The sequence below is a fragment of the Artemia sp. Qi Xiang Cuo genome, chromosome 20, assembly GCF_049724085.1.
Source record: "Artemia sp. Qi Xiang Cuo chromosome 20, ASM4972408v1, whole genome shotgun sequence".
In the NCBI taxonomy this organism is placed as follows: Eukaryota; Metazoa; Arthropoda; class Branchiopoda; order Anostraca; family Artemiidae; genus Artemia; species Artemia sp. Qi Xiang Cuo.
Window position 1 is genome coordinate 18,147,326 of NC_142813.1, and position 19,940 is coordinate 18,167,265.

A 19,940-nucleotide genomic window follows, 5' to 3' on the forward strand; every position below is an offset into this window, starting at 1 on the left:
TCATAATATAATTCCTAAACCCATTTTCCAACCTCAAAGAGTCCCCTTCCCCAATTCGTAAATACTTTCTTGAATTTTTTAACATGGTATTTCTTTAACTTTTTTACGTATCTTAAAATGACATGAAATATGCTTACGGCTCTACCAATCATACTCTGTGCTTGTTCATGGACACGACGTGGCTTTCCCACTGGTACTCTATGGCAGGTTATCGACACTACCTAGTTTAGTGCATGCAATAAATCAGTATTTTTTACGCAGTGGAAGGATAAACACACAATTCATATCTATAAAAAAGTGAGGATGAATTATTCGACGAACGTATGTGCACATGATAAAATCATTGTCGTATTGAATGCTGACAAGGAGAAATACCTGAACTATGAAACGAGTGCAAGCGGTAACACTATTGGAAATGTATGCATGCGTTGTCATGACAGCGAGAAGTTAGATTTCTTTGGAGTACCCAAGAATTTCAATTTTGTAAACGGTGGATATTCAAGAGTATCATTACCAGAGAAATTAGTGTTCAAAGAGAATGCAAACTTAAAAATTAGTGTCGATGATTGGGGACAACTCCTTGCTAGGGTTTCTGGTAACACATTACCTGTTGATAAATCCTATCATCATCTGTCCGGAATTAGCATTTTAAAGAGAACAAGAAGGAGAAGACAAGCATACTCCTGCAATAATGTCATTAATCATATCTTGTCAATATGCCAAAACTGCCATCTATATAAAAATAATGTGACAGTAGACAGTGAAATCACAGGTAGAATAAAAAGGACATTAGCAGACAATATCATCAATGAATATAAAGATGAATTGACGGAAAGTGAAGCGCAAGTGTACTAATAATGTGTAATAATGTATTTAACGTATTTTTATATTAATATTCTACATCTCATTATTTCATTAAAAATATTTTATGTATTATTTTGTTAAGTGTTCATTATTTTAGGGTATGCTAGAACGTCAAACGTTCAGAATATCTATTAAAAAGGTCAGAGATGAAAGAAAAAGAATTTTTAGAGATAAAGATACTACTAGCAGGCTCAATGTTTCATAGAAGATCGAAAAGTTCAAGATCTCTTCCGAATTTTACCAAAGAAAACAATTCAATTCTAATTTCACCAGAGAAAATAAAATGCGTCCACTTCAGTTTTAAGTTCACAGAGACATAGAAATTTTAAAGTTCACTTATAAATGTATCTCTATAAGATAGGAAAAGTTATCATCTGATTGTGTTTATTTTCCATGAAGATAAAAAGTTTCACTTTAATTCTAAATTTTCTTAAATTCAGTTCGAACCTTTCTCAAAGAGTCAAATTTAAAGTTCTGTTCTAAATATTCACTCGGGAGAAGAAAAGTTCAAATCCAATTCTGAATTTTCTCAATGAAAATGAAATAAGTTATTGATCATTTCTATTTTCACAAAATAAATATAAAAATTTTCCACTTCAGTTCAGATTTTTCTCAAACAGATGAAAAAAATTTAAAATACTGTTCCAAATGTTTCATAGAAGATAGAAAAGTTCAAGTTTTCTTCTGAATTTTACTAAAGAACACAATTCAATTCTAATTTCACCAGAGAAATAAAAAGCTTCCACATCAGTTTTAAGTTCACCAAGACATAAAAAATTTTATGTTCAATTCAAAATTTTTTCGAAGAAGATAGGAAAAGTCATCCTATGATTGTGATTATTTTCCATGAAGATGAAAAGTTTCACTTTAATTCTAATTTTCTTAAATACTGACATTATATGAAATATGCTTACGGCTCTGCCAATCGTACTCTGTGCTTTTTCATGGACACGACGCGGCTTTCCCGCTGGTACTCTATGGCAGGTTATCGACACTACCTAGTTTATTGCATGCATTAAATAAATATTTTTTACGCAGTGGAAGGATAAACACACAATTCATATCTGTAAAAAAGTGAGGATGAATTACTCGACGACCATATGTGCACATGATAAAATCATTGTCGTATTGAATGCTGACAAGGAGAAATACCTGAACTATGAAACAAGTGCAAGCGGTAACACTATTGGAAATGTATGTATGCGTTGTCATGACAGCGAGAAGTTAGATTTCTCTGGACTATCGAAATCATTCAAAATTGCTCAAGGTGGATATGCGAGAGTGAGAGCACCAGAGATGATAGTGCTAAAGGAGAATGCCAACTTAAAAATAATTGTCGATGATCGGGGACAACTCCTTGCTTACAGTTCTGGTAGCACGATACCTATTGATAGATCCTATTCCCATCGTTCTGGTATTACTATTCAAATGAAAGCAAAGAAGAAAAGAAAGGCCTTAGATTTTTGTTTTCTCTGGTTAAATTAGAATTGAATTGTGTTCTTTGGTAAAATTCAGAAGAGATCTTGAACTTTTCTATCTTCTATGAAACATTGAGCCTGCTAGTAGTATCTTTATCTCTAAAAATTCTTTTTCTTTCATCTCTGACCTTTTTAATAGATATTCTGAACGTTTGACGTTCTAGCATACCCTAAAATAATGAACACTTAACAAAATAATTCATAAAATATTTTTAATGAGATAATAAGATGTAGAATATTAATATATAAATACGTTAAATACATTATTACACATTATTAGTACACTTGCGCTTCACTTTCCGTCAATTCATCTTTATATTCATTGATGATATTGTCTGCTAATGTCCTTTTATTCTGCCTGTGATTTCACTGTCTATTCTCATATTATTTTTACATAGATGGCAGTTCTGGCAGGTAGACATGATATAATTGATTACTCTAGTGCAGCAGTAGGCCTTTCTTTTCTTCTTTGCATTCATTTGAATAGTAATACCAGAACGACGGGAATATGACCTATCAATAGGTATTGTGGTACCAGAACTGTAATCAAGGAGTTGTCCCCGATCATCGATAATTATTTTAAAGTTGGCATTCTCCTTTAGCACTATCATCTCTGGTGCTCTCACTCTCGCATATCCACCTTGAGCAATTTTGAATGATTTCGATAGTCCAAAGAAATCTAACTTCTCGCTGTCATGACAACGCAAGCATACATTTCCAATAGTGTTACCGCTTGCACTCGTTTCATAGCTCAGGTATTTCTCCTTGTCAGCATTCAATACGACAATGATTTTATCATGTGCACATATGTTCGTTGAATAATTCATCCTCACTTTTTTACAGATATGAATTGTGTGTTTATCCTTCCACTGCGTAAAAAATACTGATTTATTGCATGCAATAAACTAGGTAGTGTCGATAACCTGCCATAGAGTACCAGTGGGAAAGCCGCGTCGTGTCCATGAAAAAGCACAGAGTACGATTGGCAGAGCCGTAAGCATATTTCATGTCATTTCAGGATTTAAGAAAATTAGAATTAAAGTGAAACTTTTCATCTTCATGGAAAATAATCACAATCATAGGATAACTTTTCCTATCTTCTTCGGAAAAATTTTGAATTGAACTTAAAATTTTTTATGTCTTGGTGAACTTAAAACTGATGTGTACGCTTTTTATTTCTCTGGTGAAATTAGAATTGAATTGTGTTCTTTAGTAAAATTCAGAAGAGAACTTGAACTTTTCTATATTCTATGAAAAATTTGGAACAGTATTTTAAATTGTTTAATCTGTTTGAGAAAAATCTGAACTGAAGTGGAAAATTTTTATATTTATTTTGTGAAAATAGAAATGATCAATAACTCATTTCATTTTCATTGATAAAATTCAGAATTGAAGTTGAACTTTTCTTCTCCCGGGGGAATATTTAGAACAGAACTTTAAATTTGACTCTTTGAGAAAGGTTGGAATTGAATTTAAGAAAATTTAGAATTAAAGTGAAACTTTATCTTCATGGAAAATAAACACACTCATATGATAACTTGTCCTATCTTATAGATATACATTTAGAAGTAAACTTTAAAATTTCTATGTATCTGTGAGATTAAAACTGATGTGGACTAATTTTATTTTCTCTGGTGAAATTAGAAGTGAATTGTTTTCTTTGGTAAAATTCGGAAGAGATCTTGAACTTTTCTGTCTTCAATGAAACATTGAGCATGCTAGTAATATCTTTATCTCAAAAAATTCTTTTTCTTTCATCTCTGACCTTTTTAATAGATATTCTGAACTTTTGACGTTCTAGCATACCCTAAAATAATGAACACTTAACAAAATAACGCATAAAATATTTTTAATGAAATAATGAGATGTAGAATATTAATATAAAAATACGTTAAATACATTATTACACATTATTAGTACACTTGCGCTTCACTTTCCGTCAATTCATCTTTATATTCATTGATGATATTGTCTGCTAATGTCCTTTTTATTCTGCCTGTGATTTCACTGTCTACTGTCACATTATTTTTGCATAGATTCCAGTTTTGGCATATTGACAAAATATGATTAATGACATCATTGCAGGAGTATGCCTGTCTTCTCCTTCTTGTTCTCTTTAAAATGCTAATACCGGAAAGATGATGATAGGATTTATCAACAGGTAATGTGTTACCAGAAACCCTAGCAAGGAGTTGTCCCCGATTATCGACAATTATTTTTAAGTTTGCATTCTCTTTGAACACTAATTTCTCTGGTAATGATACTCTTGAATATCCATCGTTTACATGATTGAAATTCTTGGGTACTCCAAAGAAATCTAACTTCTCGCTGTCATGACAACGCATGCATACATTTCCAATAGTGTTACCGCTTGCACTCGTTTCATAGCTCAGGTATTTCTCCTTGTCAGTATTCAATACTACGATGATTTTTTCATGTGCACATACGGTCGTCTAGTAATTCATCCTCACTTTTTTACATATATGAAATGTGTGTTTATCCTTCCACTGCGTAAAAAATACTGATTTAATGCATACAATAAACTAGGTAGTGTCGATAACCTGACATAGAGTACCAGTGGGAAAGCCACGTCGTGTCCATGAACAAGCACAGAGTATGATTGGTAGAGCCGTAAGCATATTTCATGTCATTTTAAGATACGTAAAAAAGTTAAAGAAATACCATGTTAAAAAATTCAAGAAAGTATTTACGAATTGGGGAGGGGACTCTTTGAGGTTGGAAAATGGGTTTAGGAATGATATTATGAATGGAACTTGTTCAGAAAAAATATAATAAACCCATAAAAAAGTATTAAAAAAAAAATAGCGCGAGGCCTCTGGGGAAGGCCCAGGGAGGGGGGTGGGGGGGCCGGTTGCCCCGTTGGGGGCCCGAGGGACCGTTGAGGACCAGGAGGTGGCCGGTGGGGGTCTGAGGCGTGGGTTTGGGAGATCATATTTCGAAATTTTTACTTTTTAGTTTACTTTTTTTTTGCGGCGCATCCCTGCGGCGCATCCTGCGGCGCTTTCCTGCGGCGCATCCCCCGCGGCGCTTTCCTGACCCGCGGCGCATCCCTGCGGCACATCCTGCGGCGCTTTCCTGGCCTACGGCGCATCCCGGGGGCGCGTCGCGGGCCGGGGGGGGCCTGGGGTGCCGAGAGGAGGGCCGTGGGGGCACAGGGGGGCCTGTGGGAGTCTGGGGGACACTTGAGGACCGTTTGGTTCTTTGGGAGCCGGTTGGCCCTTTGGGGGCGGGGGGAGGGTCTTTGGGGGTCCGGGGGGACAGTTGGGGGCCTGGGGGACATTTGGGGACCGGTGTAGGGCCTTTGGGACCCCGTTGGTCCTTTTGGAGCTCGATGGGCCTTGGGGGGGCCCGGGGATGGCCTTTGGGGGTCTGGGTGGGTCTTTGGGGGCGCCGGTGGCTCTTTGGGAGCCGGGGGAGGGCCTTTGGGGGTCCGGGGGACAGTTGGGAGCCCGGGGGACCTTTGAGGACCGGGGGGAGGGCCTTTGGGGTCCGGGTGCCCTTTGGGGGTCCAGGGGCCCTTTGAGGACCAGAGGAGGGCCTTTGAGGGTCTGAGGAGGGCGTTTGGGGGGCTGGGGCTCTATGGGAGCTTGGGGGACCTTTGAGTACCGGGGGCTTCCTTCGGGGTTGTGGTGGGGGATCGGAACCCTTTGGGGTTGGGGTAGAGGACCTCACAACACTGTTCAAATGGAACTTGTGTATTATAACGACCACAGAGTTTCACCCTCAAATTCTCTTCTAAAACCTTTCCTAAAATCTTCTTACAAAATGTCTCTAACTGTTTCGCTGAAATAATCCCATAAAATGGATAAAACGGTTTCGCCCAAATAATCCCTAAACGTAATTTCAGCGTGTTCCTTTTGTTTGGCATCTCTGCGCTAACGCATTTCAAATTTCTAGGAAACCCTTTCCTACGTTAATCTCTTCATCTCATAAATTTTCCTATCTAAACTATTAGGGTTTCGTTAGAATATCAATTTATCTCTCCGACTTAAAGCTCCGTGAAGCCGTATTTAAAAATAGAATTTCTATCTCTTTAGACCCCCGCATAATTCCAAGATAACAAGTGATTTCATTTATAATTCCTGACACTAAAGATCAATGAAGCCCTATTTAAAAATAGAATATTAATTTTTCTCTCTGACCTAAAGAACGTTTATCCCTCAGACCTAAGATTAAAGAAGCCTTAATGTTTCTTAATTCTCCCCTTCGTGAATCAATAATTTCCCCTAGCGATTATGTAAATCAAGTTCACAGGTGCTACTCGTGACAGGACCACGTGGTTTATGGTTTTCCATGTGAGAAAATTCCTGTTTTTCCAAGTGAGAAAATTCCTGTTTTTTCATTCTTACTGAGAAAACAATATAACAGACATGAATTGCTGTTGACATCCATAAATGTGACAATGTTCCTGTTTTTCAAATTCTCACTGACAAAAACCATTAAACATCCATGAAAAACATCAAATAAATCGACCGACACACATAACCATCCATGAATTATGTAAAAAAAGTTATAGGTGGCAGCAGGGGTGTCGTCCCGCGCCTTCTGACCCATCTCTACTCCGGTTTTGAGTGTTCGAATAGGCTAATTTTCTCTATTGAATGGCTCTATCGAGGTTTCCCACTATTTCTGTCTTAATTTTAGTGGATTATAATGGTAGTGTTATTGATAGTGGCTGAAATACCTGCGTAACAAAATAAGTAAAAGCGTTGCAAGAAAAGCTGTCTAATGTCGTATTTTCTAGTTCAAAGTGTTAACGAGAAGTTGCTTCTCGCGAAGTAGACATGGACGCTCTGAAGAAGCCGATGGACGACATTTACTTTCTGAAAGTAGACAAAATCTAAATCAGGTGAGTGAATTGGGTGATCATCCTCGGGATTAATTTTTTAGTTAGTGTTGCCATAAGTAGTTTCTCAAATTGTAACTTGAAGGTAAATCTGAAAAAAATGTGCTTTTACTGGATTCTTTTTTCTTAACGTAGTAAAAATGTGATATAAATGAACTGTTGACCAGAGGATAATTTTACAAACAGCTTAGAGCTCAAGGCGTTTTTTTGTAATATGAAATTGTAAAAGACATAAGAGTGTAAATAAGGGATAAAATACATGACAACCAATTAAAAAAAGCTTATAGACTAAAGAAGAGGATTGGGTAGAATGGGTGTTTATGCAAAGTATGTTTAGTTTACGCCAATTTAAAGTTATTTGTGGTATAGCATTCCACTGTTCCAAGAAATAAAGAAGGTTTTTAAAATATGAAAAATACAGTGGGACCGGGGCGGGTGGGGGGGGGGGGGTCTGAATGCCTACTGATTCGTAGAAGTAGACTGCCATCAGACCATTTCACTATTCCTCTTATTCGAATTTGACACTTCTCACACACTTCTAACCTCCGCTATATAATGCAGATGCGCATCGAAAGTGCACAAGCGCAAGGGTCCAAAACAGAGATATATTTGTGTTCCATTTTATGACCGTGATACTTGTGCTCCATGTTCGGCACCCTAAGAATCTTATTTGAGTGTCATCCTGCACAAATTTATTACCAATACTAACTTGGTAATTATGACCTTAGTACTAATAGTCTAGAACAAAGATTCTAGTAATTTGTTGTTTTTTTGCTTTGTTTTTTAAGTGAAAAATCAGAAAAATATTATATTCCGATTATGAATTAGGTTAATTTGGTTTTTCGAGGGGTTATTAGTTTGTTTTTTGGTGTATTTACGAAAACATTTATATCTGGACAGCAGTAAGGAACTATTTCTTTTGTCAAATTGTTTTAATGAAGGGTTTTTTCACCCCTCGGACAAGCTCAGCCTCTTGAATAGATATATTTGTCATGATGTATGATAGTTTAACTTAAGGATTTTGTGACTATGCGAAGTTAGTACGACACAATGAGTACATTCAGCGCTAAATAATCTCCAAAATAAAGTGTACATCTTCTTTTTTCCATGTTTGTCAATCGGAAGAGCTGCAAAAATTAGTTATTCTAATTTTACACCAATAAAACATGCACAATTTCTAATGTTCTCTTGATTTATGATTAGATTTCTATAAAAAAAAAATAGTTACGCCACATTTACTTGATTATGTGTCCCAAGTCTTAGTATTTAGATAGTTAATCTTAGATAATTAGTTAGATACTGCAAGTCTTCGTTGTTGGAATATTACCATATCTAACCCCTGCTCGTAAGACTGAAAATATTCTACATTTTTTAAATGTTATGATATTAATATACAAAATATTGATTAATTTTTAATATTTTTATAAATTTGTATTAGTTAGATATTGCAAGAGTCTTCTGTATTTGCGTCGTTCGTACCGTAATACAAGACTTAAAACATCTAGCAATGGACTTTAATTCTGTTTGGACAGGTTAGCTGAGAAGCTTGTAGAGTATGATCCGCTTTACCTAGGGCGCTGATATTGCTTTCATGGCTTTATTTAGAGGAAGGGTTAGGGGGTTTGAACTCCCCCCTCGAAATACTGCTTGTGAAAGCGTAATAAAAATGAATGAAACCACATTTTTGATGGGTTTTATTGTAACCCTCCTCCCCTCTCGAACAAAAATCCTGAATATGGCCCTGATCGCTTAATCAGTATTTTTTTTACAATAGTTGTCCTAAATATTTTAGTTGTTTTGTCTGATCAGCTGATATTAATTTGGTGATATGTCTGGTTTTTGGCTCTCTTTTTTCAATCTATCCCAAAGTGACATATTTTGTACGATGTGGGTCATAACTAAGTTATACTATTATTATGGAGAAATGGGTTCTAAATTTAATATATTATTAGAAACGTTGAATTTTAGCTATAGACAAATTTCAAAGTTAAACAGATATCTAGACGTGGCTTTGTGCAATATTTCAACCCTTACAAGTAGGGAAGGGCATGTATGTATTTGAAAATCCTTATCATGCCCTAATTCCTACCATACATTCATTCCTGGAAATTTATTCCTGTTTGTCCACCATGACAAATTTTTCAGTTAGTGAAAAGTTGGTCTTCCCTTCTATTACCAATTTTTGAACGTGGGAATATACTCCTCTGAATATTTGAAGGCTGTTGTCTACGTTGAAGTTAATTCAAAGGCTTGGTATTTAAGAAGGGAGAACGAGTTCGGAAAGAAGTACAAATAAATGAATTATTGTCAGAATTTGAGAACTCTTGGAATAATGACATTTGGAGGGGAATACGAACCCGAAAGCCACCTTTTTCTGTGTCCGGGGTCTCTTTATCTGATATAAGCACGTAAAGATAGAATTTGTAAATTAATTATTCTGAAATGAAGTTTTATATAATCCTATATTTTAAAGTAAGAATCCTATATTACAATTTTTAATGAGCTTTCATATTTTACCTTAAATCCAGAGCCGTTCAAGGGGAGGGGAGGTAAGCTGTCCCGGGAGCCGTGGCTGAGGGTTCCCCACTTTAATCAAATTTTCACTTCGATTCGACTTTTTGCTTAGATTTGAGTTGAAAATAGGGCGCTGTAATAATTTTTTCCCAGGCACCACCAACCCTAGGAACGGCTTTTCTTGAAACGTATTAGTGTGTATATTCAACTGGCAGGAAGTTTTTGTGGATAACATGCGCAAAAGATAAGATAAAACTAAGAATATTTTATGAGAGCCAGAAACAAATTATTTTACCCTCCTACCCTCAACGCTAAATTTGAAGATCCCTCACCCCGCCTCCCTCGCCCCCCCCCAAAAAAAATTTTTTGGAAGTTCCAACGTGATCCCCTGACCATGAGATAAAACAGGGTAGACTAACCAAAACTACGTATAAATCTGGTACCATTTTAATTAATTCTACTGATTTTATTAATGAAAAGTACTTGCTTGGCTTCAAGCTTCAAGTGCCCGTTGTGTGACGTCACGGGGACTTTTTTTAGCTTAAAATTAGTGATTGGTTTTGCGTTATTGACATTAACAATCTTATCATTAGAGTGCTCCCAAAGTTGCCCAACTACCATCTTTCAAATCTTGCCATTTATTTGTCATAGGGTGGATACAGCTCAGTAGCAGAAAGGTATGGTACCTCTCATGTATTTGAGAATGGTCATGAGACTGCTGAAGAGGTCAAACTATATTTACCTGGAAGGATACTTCAAGTTGATACAATTACAAGTAGCAAGTAAGTTTCTTTATATTTCAAGAGTATGTTGTCTTCTTTGATTATCTTTTTACTGATTCTTCATTATTCTATATTTATAGATGGGCATTGAAAATCAAACCAAAGCAAATGAATAATACACTTTTCCTTTCCATAGCCAAAGCTTGTTATGAAGCGTGTTTCATATATCCACTAATGTAATTTAATGTATATAATACAGTATAACATAAATAATGTTTAATAAAACAGTATAATTCTTGACTTCTGAAACACACATAATAAAATATCCTCTTTCCTCCTCTTCCTATCTCCCACCTCCAATCCACAAATTCACACCACTCTAACCATCAATAAAAAGGTTTAAAAGAAACCTCAAAGGCCACGGCTATAATCAACTAAATACATCTGAACATTCACAATCTCACACTAATTAAAATACTCATACCGTTCTTCACTCACTCTCGGTGACTACTGAAACAAAAATCTGCTTTTTTGGCCTACTGTCATATAACCATGAACTGGACTCATTCTCCAGCAGCAAAGGACTGCAGGTATTTTTCAGTTAAACTTTCTTCAGTGAATTTCGTAGCTTTTTCATAACAGAATATCTCGTTGGATTTTAGTTTATTTAAAAAAAATTTGCAGTAATTGAACAAGAGTAAGGAGATTAAAAACAAGGGAACGAAATATTTTGTTTGTATGCATTCATAAACTGGTTAAAGATGTTCTTACTTCTTTTTTTCCTGTCAATCCCCCATTTTTTTTATTCCCTCTTCTTCTTCTTCCAGTTTTTGAGAAATTTTCATTTTTGTTGTTGATTAATTTCTATAAAACATATCTTCATTTTTCTTCGCCAAGCCTTTCATTCTATCTTATGTAGCGTGTCATACCATCTTATCTCTTTGAATTCAATGTAGCGTGTTTTAAAATGTTTTTTTTTTTGCATTTTAGGATGATTACAATAATATATAGGTTATATAATGTATTAGCTAAATCCTGCGAAAAGGACTTTCTGGATGAAAAGTCATAAGAATTGTCAAATAAAACCTTTACATATTTATACCAGAAATAACGAAATGGCTGCAGGTTTTTCGGAAAGATAGTGAATACTACTGCTAATAACTCATCGCATTCTTCTGCAGTCACCATTTTATTTTTCAAATTTCATTTTACTTTTATTTCAACTTTACTTTCCCTCGTAAAGCCCCTACTTTCTTTGAATATTTCCTTATAACCTCTTCCTAATTATTACGTTCTGTTTTTGCTTAAAATCTTAAAAATTTTGACATAACTTGAGCAAAATAACGTAATTTCTTACTTAATTGTTTAATTAATATAATTAATTGTATGTATATTCATTTCTTTTTTGTGTGTTTAAATGAACACATTAAAACTAAAAGTATTTCGTCAGTAATCATAGGGGAGAAAGATTACAATTTTTCGCTTATATTTTTGTATATTCACTCTTTTATAATTAGTAAGGCTGCATATAACCAAAAGAAATATTTATATTGAAATATATCGTATAACTTAATTATTATTACTCTATTAAGAAGAATATCTCTAAGTTGTATATTGGTTTGCGGGCTATCAATGAACGTATTGTTGTTGAAAAGCTTATCAACATTGGATTTAAACCCAATTGAGTTTTTTTTTGCAACTTGAGATGCCTTCCGGACACATTGATGACTTCCCTGTGTTGTTTATTTTAATTCCAACTTTTAAAGACCCAGGGTATGGCCGCAAAAATAATGGTTTATTCGTCAATACAAAAAGTGTTCCTTGGAAAATAACTAAGACAGAATCTGGGCATGGACGGCATATGATAACTGAAGTGCTAAGTAGTCCTTCGATAAAATGGTCATTTATGTGTAAATCGCTATTCTGAATATTCTAATCGCATCTGTTTTTTATAATACCTGAATTCTAGAATTATAGTTCTTTTAATGTTAGCTTTCTTATATTATTTAGCCTTTCCGATTTTCTTACTAACACTATTGTCTTTTGCAATCAGAAATCTTGTTGAAATCAGCAAACATGGCAGTTCAATTCAATTTATTGAAATAAAAAAAAAAGATGAAACATAACACCAATGATAATATGGATCCTGGAAGTGAACTTGTTGAGGACCATAACAAAAAAAAATTGACAGGTTGTTGTTGACAGGTTTACAAAAGAAAATGTTCCTTTCCTTTTGCTCAGACGAATCTGGTGGTCTCCTGGTATAAGATTTAGTTTGCATAATTAATAGTGTTTGAAGGGATGTATTTTTACCATTCGCTAAGCTGGTGTTTTTTTGTCTGCTAGTTGAGAATGCATAGGGTGACCTCTGGTGTCTGATAATTTACAAGATCATAGTGAAAATTGAAAAAAAATACTAAATTCATATCCGGCTTTTAATTATAAGTTCTAAAATTTAAATGGAATTTAAAGATATTTCATAATTGATGATTATCCAGTTTTTTTTTCTGGTGAGGTCAGAAGCATTGCATCTCTTAAATCACATGCGTACTCTAGTAGCTCTTGTAATATTAGCAAATTGTCCAGTTTCCAATGGCAGGAAAGCCAGAATAACTAAATGATTTCCCCCTTTTTTCAGTTCCGATGAATCTCGATACAAAATTCGATGGGCTAATCGTGAAGAATATGACCAAATCCTTTTATCTCCTGGTATATTGAGAGATCATCTGCCTCATGTTGTTGCTAAAATTCTTCAGGCTGAGTCCAAATCGAGTGATCTAGTGCTTTCAGAAGTAGTTTCAGTATGAAAATGAGTCATTCCTATTTCGACAGAAATTACTCTTTAATGAATTATTTATTTATTGGTTTGTGTAGTAGTGCAAATTTTACCGAACGGTAAACTTCTAGTAGCTCATACTTCCAACGAAGAGTAGATCATTATGCCCCGACCCTATGGGTGCTCCTCATATTTTGGTATTATCGGAGTGAAGGAAATAAGGCATTCTTTCTAATCTTTTTTTTTAGTTTTTTTTTTAGATATTTTTTTAAGTTCAGTCTAACATAAGTCCTTAAATGTACAGTTTACAGCTGATTATGTGGTTTCATTTCGGTATGCATTGCGTAAAATTATATTAAGTTGCCTTTGAGCTAGCGGTATTCAAGATAATGGATACATTACGCAGTTATAGAGGACTGATGTTTTTTTTCAGTTTGTTAGTAATATATTCCTGTTTCACTTAATGGTTTCAACTGTCATGTCCAGGAATGCATAGAAATTGAAATAAAAATATATTTACGGCCCTTAAAGGAAAAGGGGGAACACAGTTACCCGAAGAGTAAATGTGCAAACATTTAAGGAGTTAGTGGAATCCCCAGATAATAATTTTAGTTTGTCAATCTATACTTTGGCATGTAAATTTTGCAAATAGGTTTTCAAAAATAGGTCACTTACTACCTTTTAGCATAACAGCGAGATCTATTGAGAGCCAGTGCTCGATTTTTTCACTAATGGGCTTCGAAGCGATTTTGTGTTTTATGACATCAGTGTATCAGCAATAGATTAGAACGAATTAGCTATAGGATGGGATTTATTAACAAACGATGTAATCAAATTGAATTCAAACTCCCAACAGAGAGCTTAGCTCGCAGAATTGGGTAAAATAAACCTAAAGAATTGTTAAAAGAAAGAAGATCTCAAAAAGAGAGAAATGCAGAGCAAAAAAATGAAAAACAACCGCAATAGAGTAAAATGAAATAAATAGAATATAATGTTTGTTTTTTTGTAAAATACTCCTCAAAATACTCGATTTTCTGTTATCTAACAGCGATAGATTTTTGTTGATAAAGAGATACTGGGTTTTGGTACGTTGTTTCATCTTGTCAAATAACGGGTTTTACAAAAAAAGATCTGACTTACGGGATTTATCACTCGATTCTGGCTTATCTGACACCAAAGACTGTTTTGTGATTAATAAAACTAAATGTTAAAAACTAAATAAACGTTGAACGCCAAAATGTTGATTTTGGGAGAGCCGAATTAATCTTCACCTATTTGTTGCTCAGTAAATATTAAACTTCCCTCTGCCTAAAACCATTTTTGTTCTAACAAATGGACAAAGACTTAAAGGTATTTTTGAGAGCACTCTAGATAATTCCAACGGTCTTTGAATTTGACCGCAACATTATAGAAAGTGATACAGAAAGGGTCCAACCTGCATAAGCCTTTACTTGACATAATCTTTTTATAAGATTAAACAAAAATAAAATGTCTTCGGATTCGTTGGTAAATAGTCAATTTTATGATATTTCGCAAAATATTTCATATAACTAGTTTAAATCTTATTGCATTATTTAAATTTGGGAATAGAGGATATGATATAAATCTAAATAAAAATGAGAAGTTTAATATAAAATAGCAATTATCTTGCGATTCTCTGCGTAGAATTAAGATGTTTCCGTCTCATTTTAGTTTAGATTTCTTGAATATAAACGGCTCCTTAAAATAAGTAAAGATCAGGTTGTCAATATAAAACAAAGAGTTATATTAGCATCGGAATTCTTTTTTTACCCCGTTTTACTCACCATTGTCCTTGTTTGATAATTTCCGCAGAAATATATTCATATTGTTTGTCGTTGATTAGTATATGTATTGTTGCTTCTTGCTTGTTAATAGACTTTGAAAGCTGTGGTCGCAGGTGTGCCTAGAACTGACCAATGAAAGGGGCGAAGGATGTGACTATAAGTAACAGCTTATTATTGAAAATAAATGCGGAGTTCCAAAAAACGATGCGTGATAAATATATAATAGCCTAAATACGTAGAGGAGGGATGGCCTCAAGTGGAGCGGGTGAATTTCCCCTGCATTTTGGGAAAACTTTGAGAAACGACAATTTTGCCCCCTCCCCATTACATATTAAAAAATATGCTTCGCCCCTCCCCTAAATTCTTGGGAATTGACGTCATTGTAGAAAAGAATATAGGAAATATTGTAAAATATAGGAAAAATATGCTTTTTCGGTCCTGGGAGATGTCCCAAAACGACTAAAGCATATTAGTATTCGTAGAATTGACGCAAGGTAGGAAATAGTGAAGGAATTCATATATGTAGGCTAATTTGTAATATACAATCCCGTATATTACAAATTAGGCAATTATTTCTCATAAGAACAGGAGCGGAATTCTTAAGGAGGATTTCTACGGGATATTTAGAGGGATTCAGAGGATCTTCTGTCTGAACTTTTTACCTCTCTGACCAGAGAACAAAAAAATTTTATTATAGACAGAAACGCTTGACAATAAGCATTTAGTTCTCTTTCGAGGTGTTTACATCATCTAAATCATAGATCTATTGTTCTAAAATAGAGTCTATGATAAAAAGTCCATAGTTTATTCAAAATAAGGTCTATTAATAAAAATATGTCTACGATCTGAATACATAGGGGTAAGAGATGGTCTAATTAGATATTTTCTAGAGTTCGCCAACTTTTCCCCACCTGGTTTGCATCTTCGAACGCCACTTTTAATGCACAGTTCTGCCACGCGTGGTCCTTTCCCTGTACCGCTTGGCACATTTCTCCGACCGTGTGGTACGGTTTTGCTAGTCTTGGCACGCTTGACACGTGTCACCCAGTGTACGTGATTTTTAAAAATCAACCATATCTCCTCCAATTCAACCCCTGCTATAGTGCGTGATTTCAACCCCTCCCAATAGTTTTACACTTGCTATGCATAGCCCACTTTACAACAAATGCTCCGTTCCTTAAGAAGTAAAATTCAAACTAAATTGTAAATAACACAAGTGAAAACATTGCAAATTAACAAAAATTCGTGATAATAATAAAAAAAAAAAGAATGTAAAATGATCTTAAGTACAGATGTGGTAAAGCGGGTGATAATTTGGAGTTAAGGTGGGATAAAAAAATAAGAGGGGTAAAGGGATTAATTAATGAAAAGTTCAAATAGTAGGGAGGTTCAAATACTTTTATATGTTCTGTGTGGGTGCCAAAGGGGTAATGAATAAATTTGGAGAAAATAGTCGAAGAGACCTGGGTTTAACAAGGAATGTGAGTTTGAGGGAAGTCTTTTAGGTTCATTAATTAGCAAACGCAGACATGGCCTTTGCAAAGTTTGAAAATTTTTTAGTCCGTCAGTGTTCAAAAATGATTTGGCTGATCCTTTGTTAAGTAACAGGGGCAAGATTAAGACATGTTACTTTCTTTGGAAACAATTTATGGGGTTCTCTTTTGAACTAATTCAATTTTATCAGAGATTTTGTTTTGAAGGGTCATTGTGCCACACTGCACAGGGTCATTCCTAAATTGGTCTAACAAAGGAATTGTAAACGGCCTGAGTATTTGAAATGGGACCCTTGAAGTCATTTAAGAACTTAATTTTGGGGAGAGGGATCGAAATTCCACAAAGTGTCATTGTAGATAGCCCAAGGAGTTATATACTAGTCAAATTCATCCGAAGTGGGGTTTGATCAAGTAAAGCAGGAAGAGGATTGAAAAATTCAATATTATTGACGGTGCACCTGGTGGAGTTTAATTTCATTTTTAAATCAAAAATTTGAGATTTGAAAGGGGGCTGTTCTCAGTATTAGAAATATTAATAAACTATTTGTTTTATCTTGTTCACATGCATGTAAACCCAGTGGTGATGTTAAGGTGTTTTTTCGGCCTTAGACATCACACTCTGCTGTTTCTAATCAGAACCTTTTTTTAAATAATCTTCAATTTCTTGTTTTAGGGCCAAGGAATTACTATTTTACAAGAATAATGTTATGTAAAAACTAAGTATTATATATGAATTTGTATTAGATTAGAGACTCTGCTAGACCAACGCCCCTATTTAAAAAAAAATCTGCCAACGACGATCTTATAAACTCAAATTCCGTAAATTATAAGAAAAACCGATACAGAAACATTTTCCACTTTTTTGAATGTAGCTGGGGGTATTTTTAAATATAAGCTTTAGCTGCATCATAGGTTAAGTTTAGTTACATGAACTGAAATGACTGAAAACATTTAAATAACATATCTTGCTTTTAATCTGTCAAATGTAAGGTTTATGATTACTGTAAAGAGATATGGTGTTCCAAAGACATTTGTCTCCACTTCTAACATAAGGGAATGGGTAGCACTCAGTTAGAATTACCCATAATAAGGACAGTAAATCTCGCCCAAAAATTTTAATATAATGTTACATCGTTTTATATAGCAGTTTCTCGGTTTAAAATTGCTAAGTATTAACAAATAATATACAAAGAAGAAGGGGAGAAGAACGAATCATTACTTGTTATTTAGAGGGCTATATATTACCGGTTGAAGAGTTTATTGACATGATGACTTGCTCAAATTAGTTTTGAAACTTCCAAGATGTCACACCGCGTTTTTTACTTTCAGTGTCTCAAAAATTATCCAATTTCGGATGGTTTTATGGATATCTATATTCATAACTTCATTGTCGTTCTTTACACGTATTGGTTTTGGTGTAGAAAATTTTCAATTAAGAAACTTACTTCTTAACCTCCAACCAGTATGCTCTAAGTTCTAACCTATGTTAGCATGTCAAGTAAAAGTCCTTGAAGTTTTATATTAAATCCTCCACTTTCCAGAGGTAGTTTGTAATCTGCTTTGTTTGTTCATATACACATATATGAGCATGTATGTGTGTGCTAGTAGCTTACTCCTATGATGCTGTTTATCCAAATATAATAGGGGAAGAATTTATTTTTGTTCTCATTCCTTTTCGCTTTTCCTCTCGGTCATTTAATGCAAAGAAACCTATTTGAGGTTTTGAATTAATTTCTTAAGTATAGACCATAAAATAATTAGCTTTAACGTTAAATAATGTGAAAGAAGTCAAAGAAGGCCCTCATCATTTTATCTGATGTGAAGTTATATTAAAAATATTGGGAATTTGGATTTTTTTTTTTGTTCGGCTTCTTCATTTGCAATGGTAGATGTTGCCTTTCCTCGTTTTTTAGTTGACGGTACACCATTAGATTGGCGCTAAGATTGACTTGGAACTAGTACATTGTGAAGAACATATATTCTATAGCTTATTTTATTTAAAAAGCTTTTAGAAAAAATACTGGTACTTTTCCAATATTTAAGTTTTCGCTTAAGAGTTGATTGAACGTTGTGTATGTTTTAATTACAGTTCTTGTTTCTTGCGCTTAAACTTTAATTTGTCTTCCGCACAAGAATTTGTGTACGAAAAAACTAGCTCCAAATGTTAAAGTTCGCTTCTTCGTCTTTCCTCTCCCCCTTTCCCTTAATTTCTCTTCTTTGGGTTGATTAGAATATGATCGGGTTGATTATAGTATTTTTTTAAACTGTGGAAGTACCAACAAACTTGGTGGGAGGGTGGGGTACATAGTATGTATTTGAAAATAATCTTGGAAGTTACTTATTTGTACTCTTTGTACTGTAGGAAAACAATACTAATTATTTCTGTATTTAGTTTCACTCTGTGGGTCTGATACTCGGGTTTCTTCGGATTTTCAAAAGAAATATCATTGTATAAAGTAAAAGAAGCTAGTAATTGTCGCCACACGCGACTTTTTCTTTTCTTTTACGGAATATTTTTCTTACGCTAAACAAATTAATGTTTAGATACTAAATACTAGACATTAAAGGCCCGTTCAAACTGAGGCTTTTCTAATATTGAGGTTTAGATTGGGGTAATTTGAGACAATCAGATTTTTTGTAGAATTTTCTGATTGGGTGATATCTATAAAAAATTCTGATTGGCTCAAATTAATACTAGGTAAATCTCAGTATTAGTAAAATCTTATTGTGAATGAGTCTTAATTAAAAACTTATGGGTGCAATTTGTCGATCCTCTCATTAAAAAACTTATATTTAGATATTTAAAAAAAGGTATATTTAGTGCATGCTCATTCACCATAATGTATGTGGAATAAAACCCTATCTGGGAATGTCTATGGCCTTGAATATTCTGTCATTATATATATATATATATATATTTTCTAGTCAGGTAAGTTGCATGATATATTGCTACTTAGGGTGTGCATGTACTTGTCGCAAAACGAAAAATTCTTGTTTGATTATTAAGGAAAGTGTAGGTTAAATTACACAACTGTGATGCTCCTTGACTCCATCCTTAGTTGCTGTGTCGTTACTGTGTGTTACTTGACATATTTACTTTTTCCAATAAATGTGCTTCTATTTTATAATTTCTTGTTGTTCTCTGGCTTTCAGATATACTTATTGATTGGATATTATTTATAGTAGTGTAACTACCAATCAGTATTTTTCGAACTGTTCAGGTGTTTAGGAGAGGGTTATACTTACCTTTGGTCCCAAGCGTATATCAAGATTTCTTTCAAAATTTTAGATGCATTTTTCCAAAATAACCAGGGTTGTCACCCTTGGTATTAAAGCACCAGTTACGTAGAACCCCTATGTACGCTCCTATGGGAACAGGCCTTTGGTCCGCACCTCCAGCTCTCATGCGTCTAAGAGTTTT

General features: G+C 34.4%; 1 protein-coding gene across 2 annotated transcripts in view; it reads left to right on the forward strand.

Moving 5' to 3' along the window:
• Window positions 1–19,637, forward strand: part of LOC148939955 (diacylglycerol lipase-beta-like) — a 129,924-nt gene extending 110,287 nt beyond the window's left edge. For both annotated transcript variants that reach the window (XM_089105869.1, XM_089105870.1), the window contains exons 13-15: window positions 7,108–7,212; window positions 10,375–10,505; window positions 13,084–19,637. In XM_089105869.1, coding sequence (XP_088961995.1) covers window positions 7,108–7,212; window positions 10,375–10,505; window positions 13,084–13,252 — 405 coding nt within the window. In that variant the 3' untranslated portion in view covers window positions 13,253–19,637. The remainder of the gene's footprint in view (window positions 1–7,107; window positions 7,213–10,374; window positions 10,506–13,083) is intronic.
• Window positions 19,638–19,940: the final 303 nt, after the last annotated feature.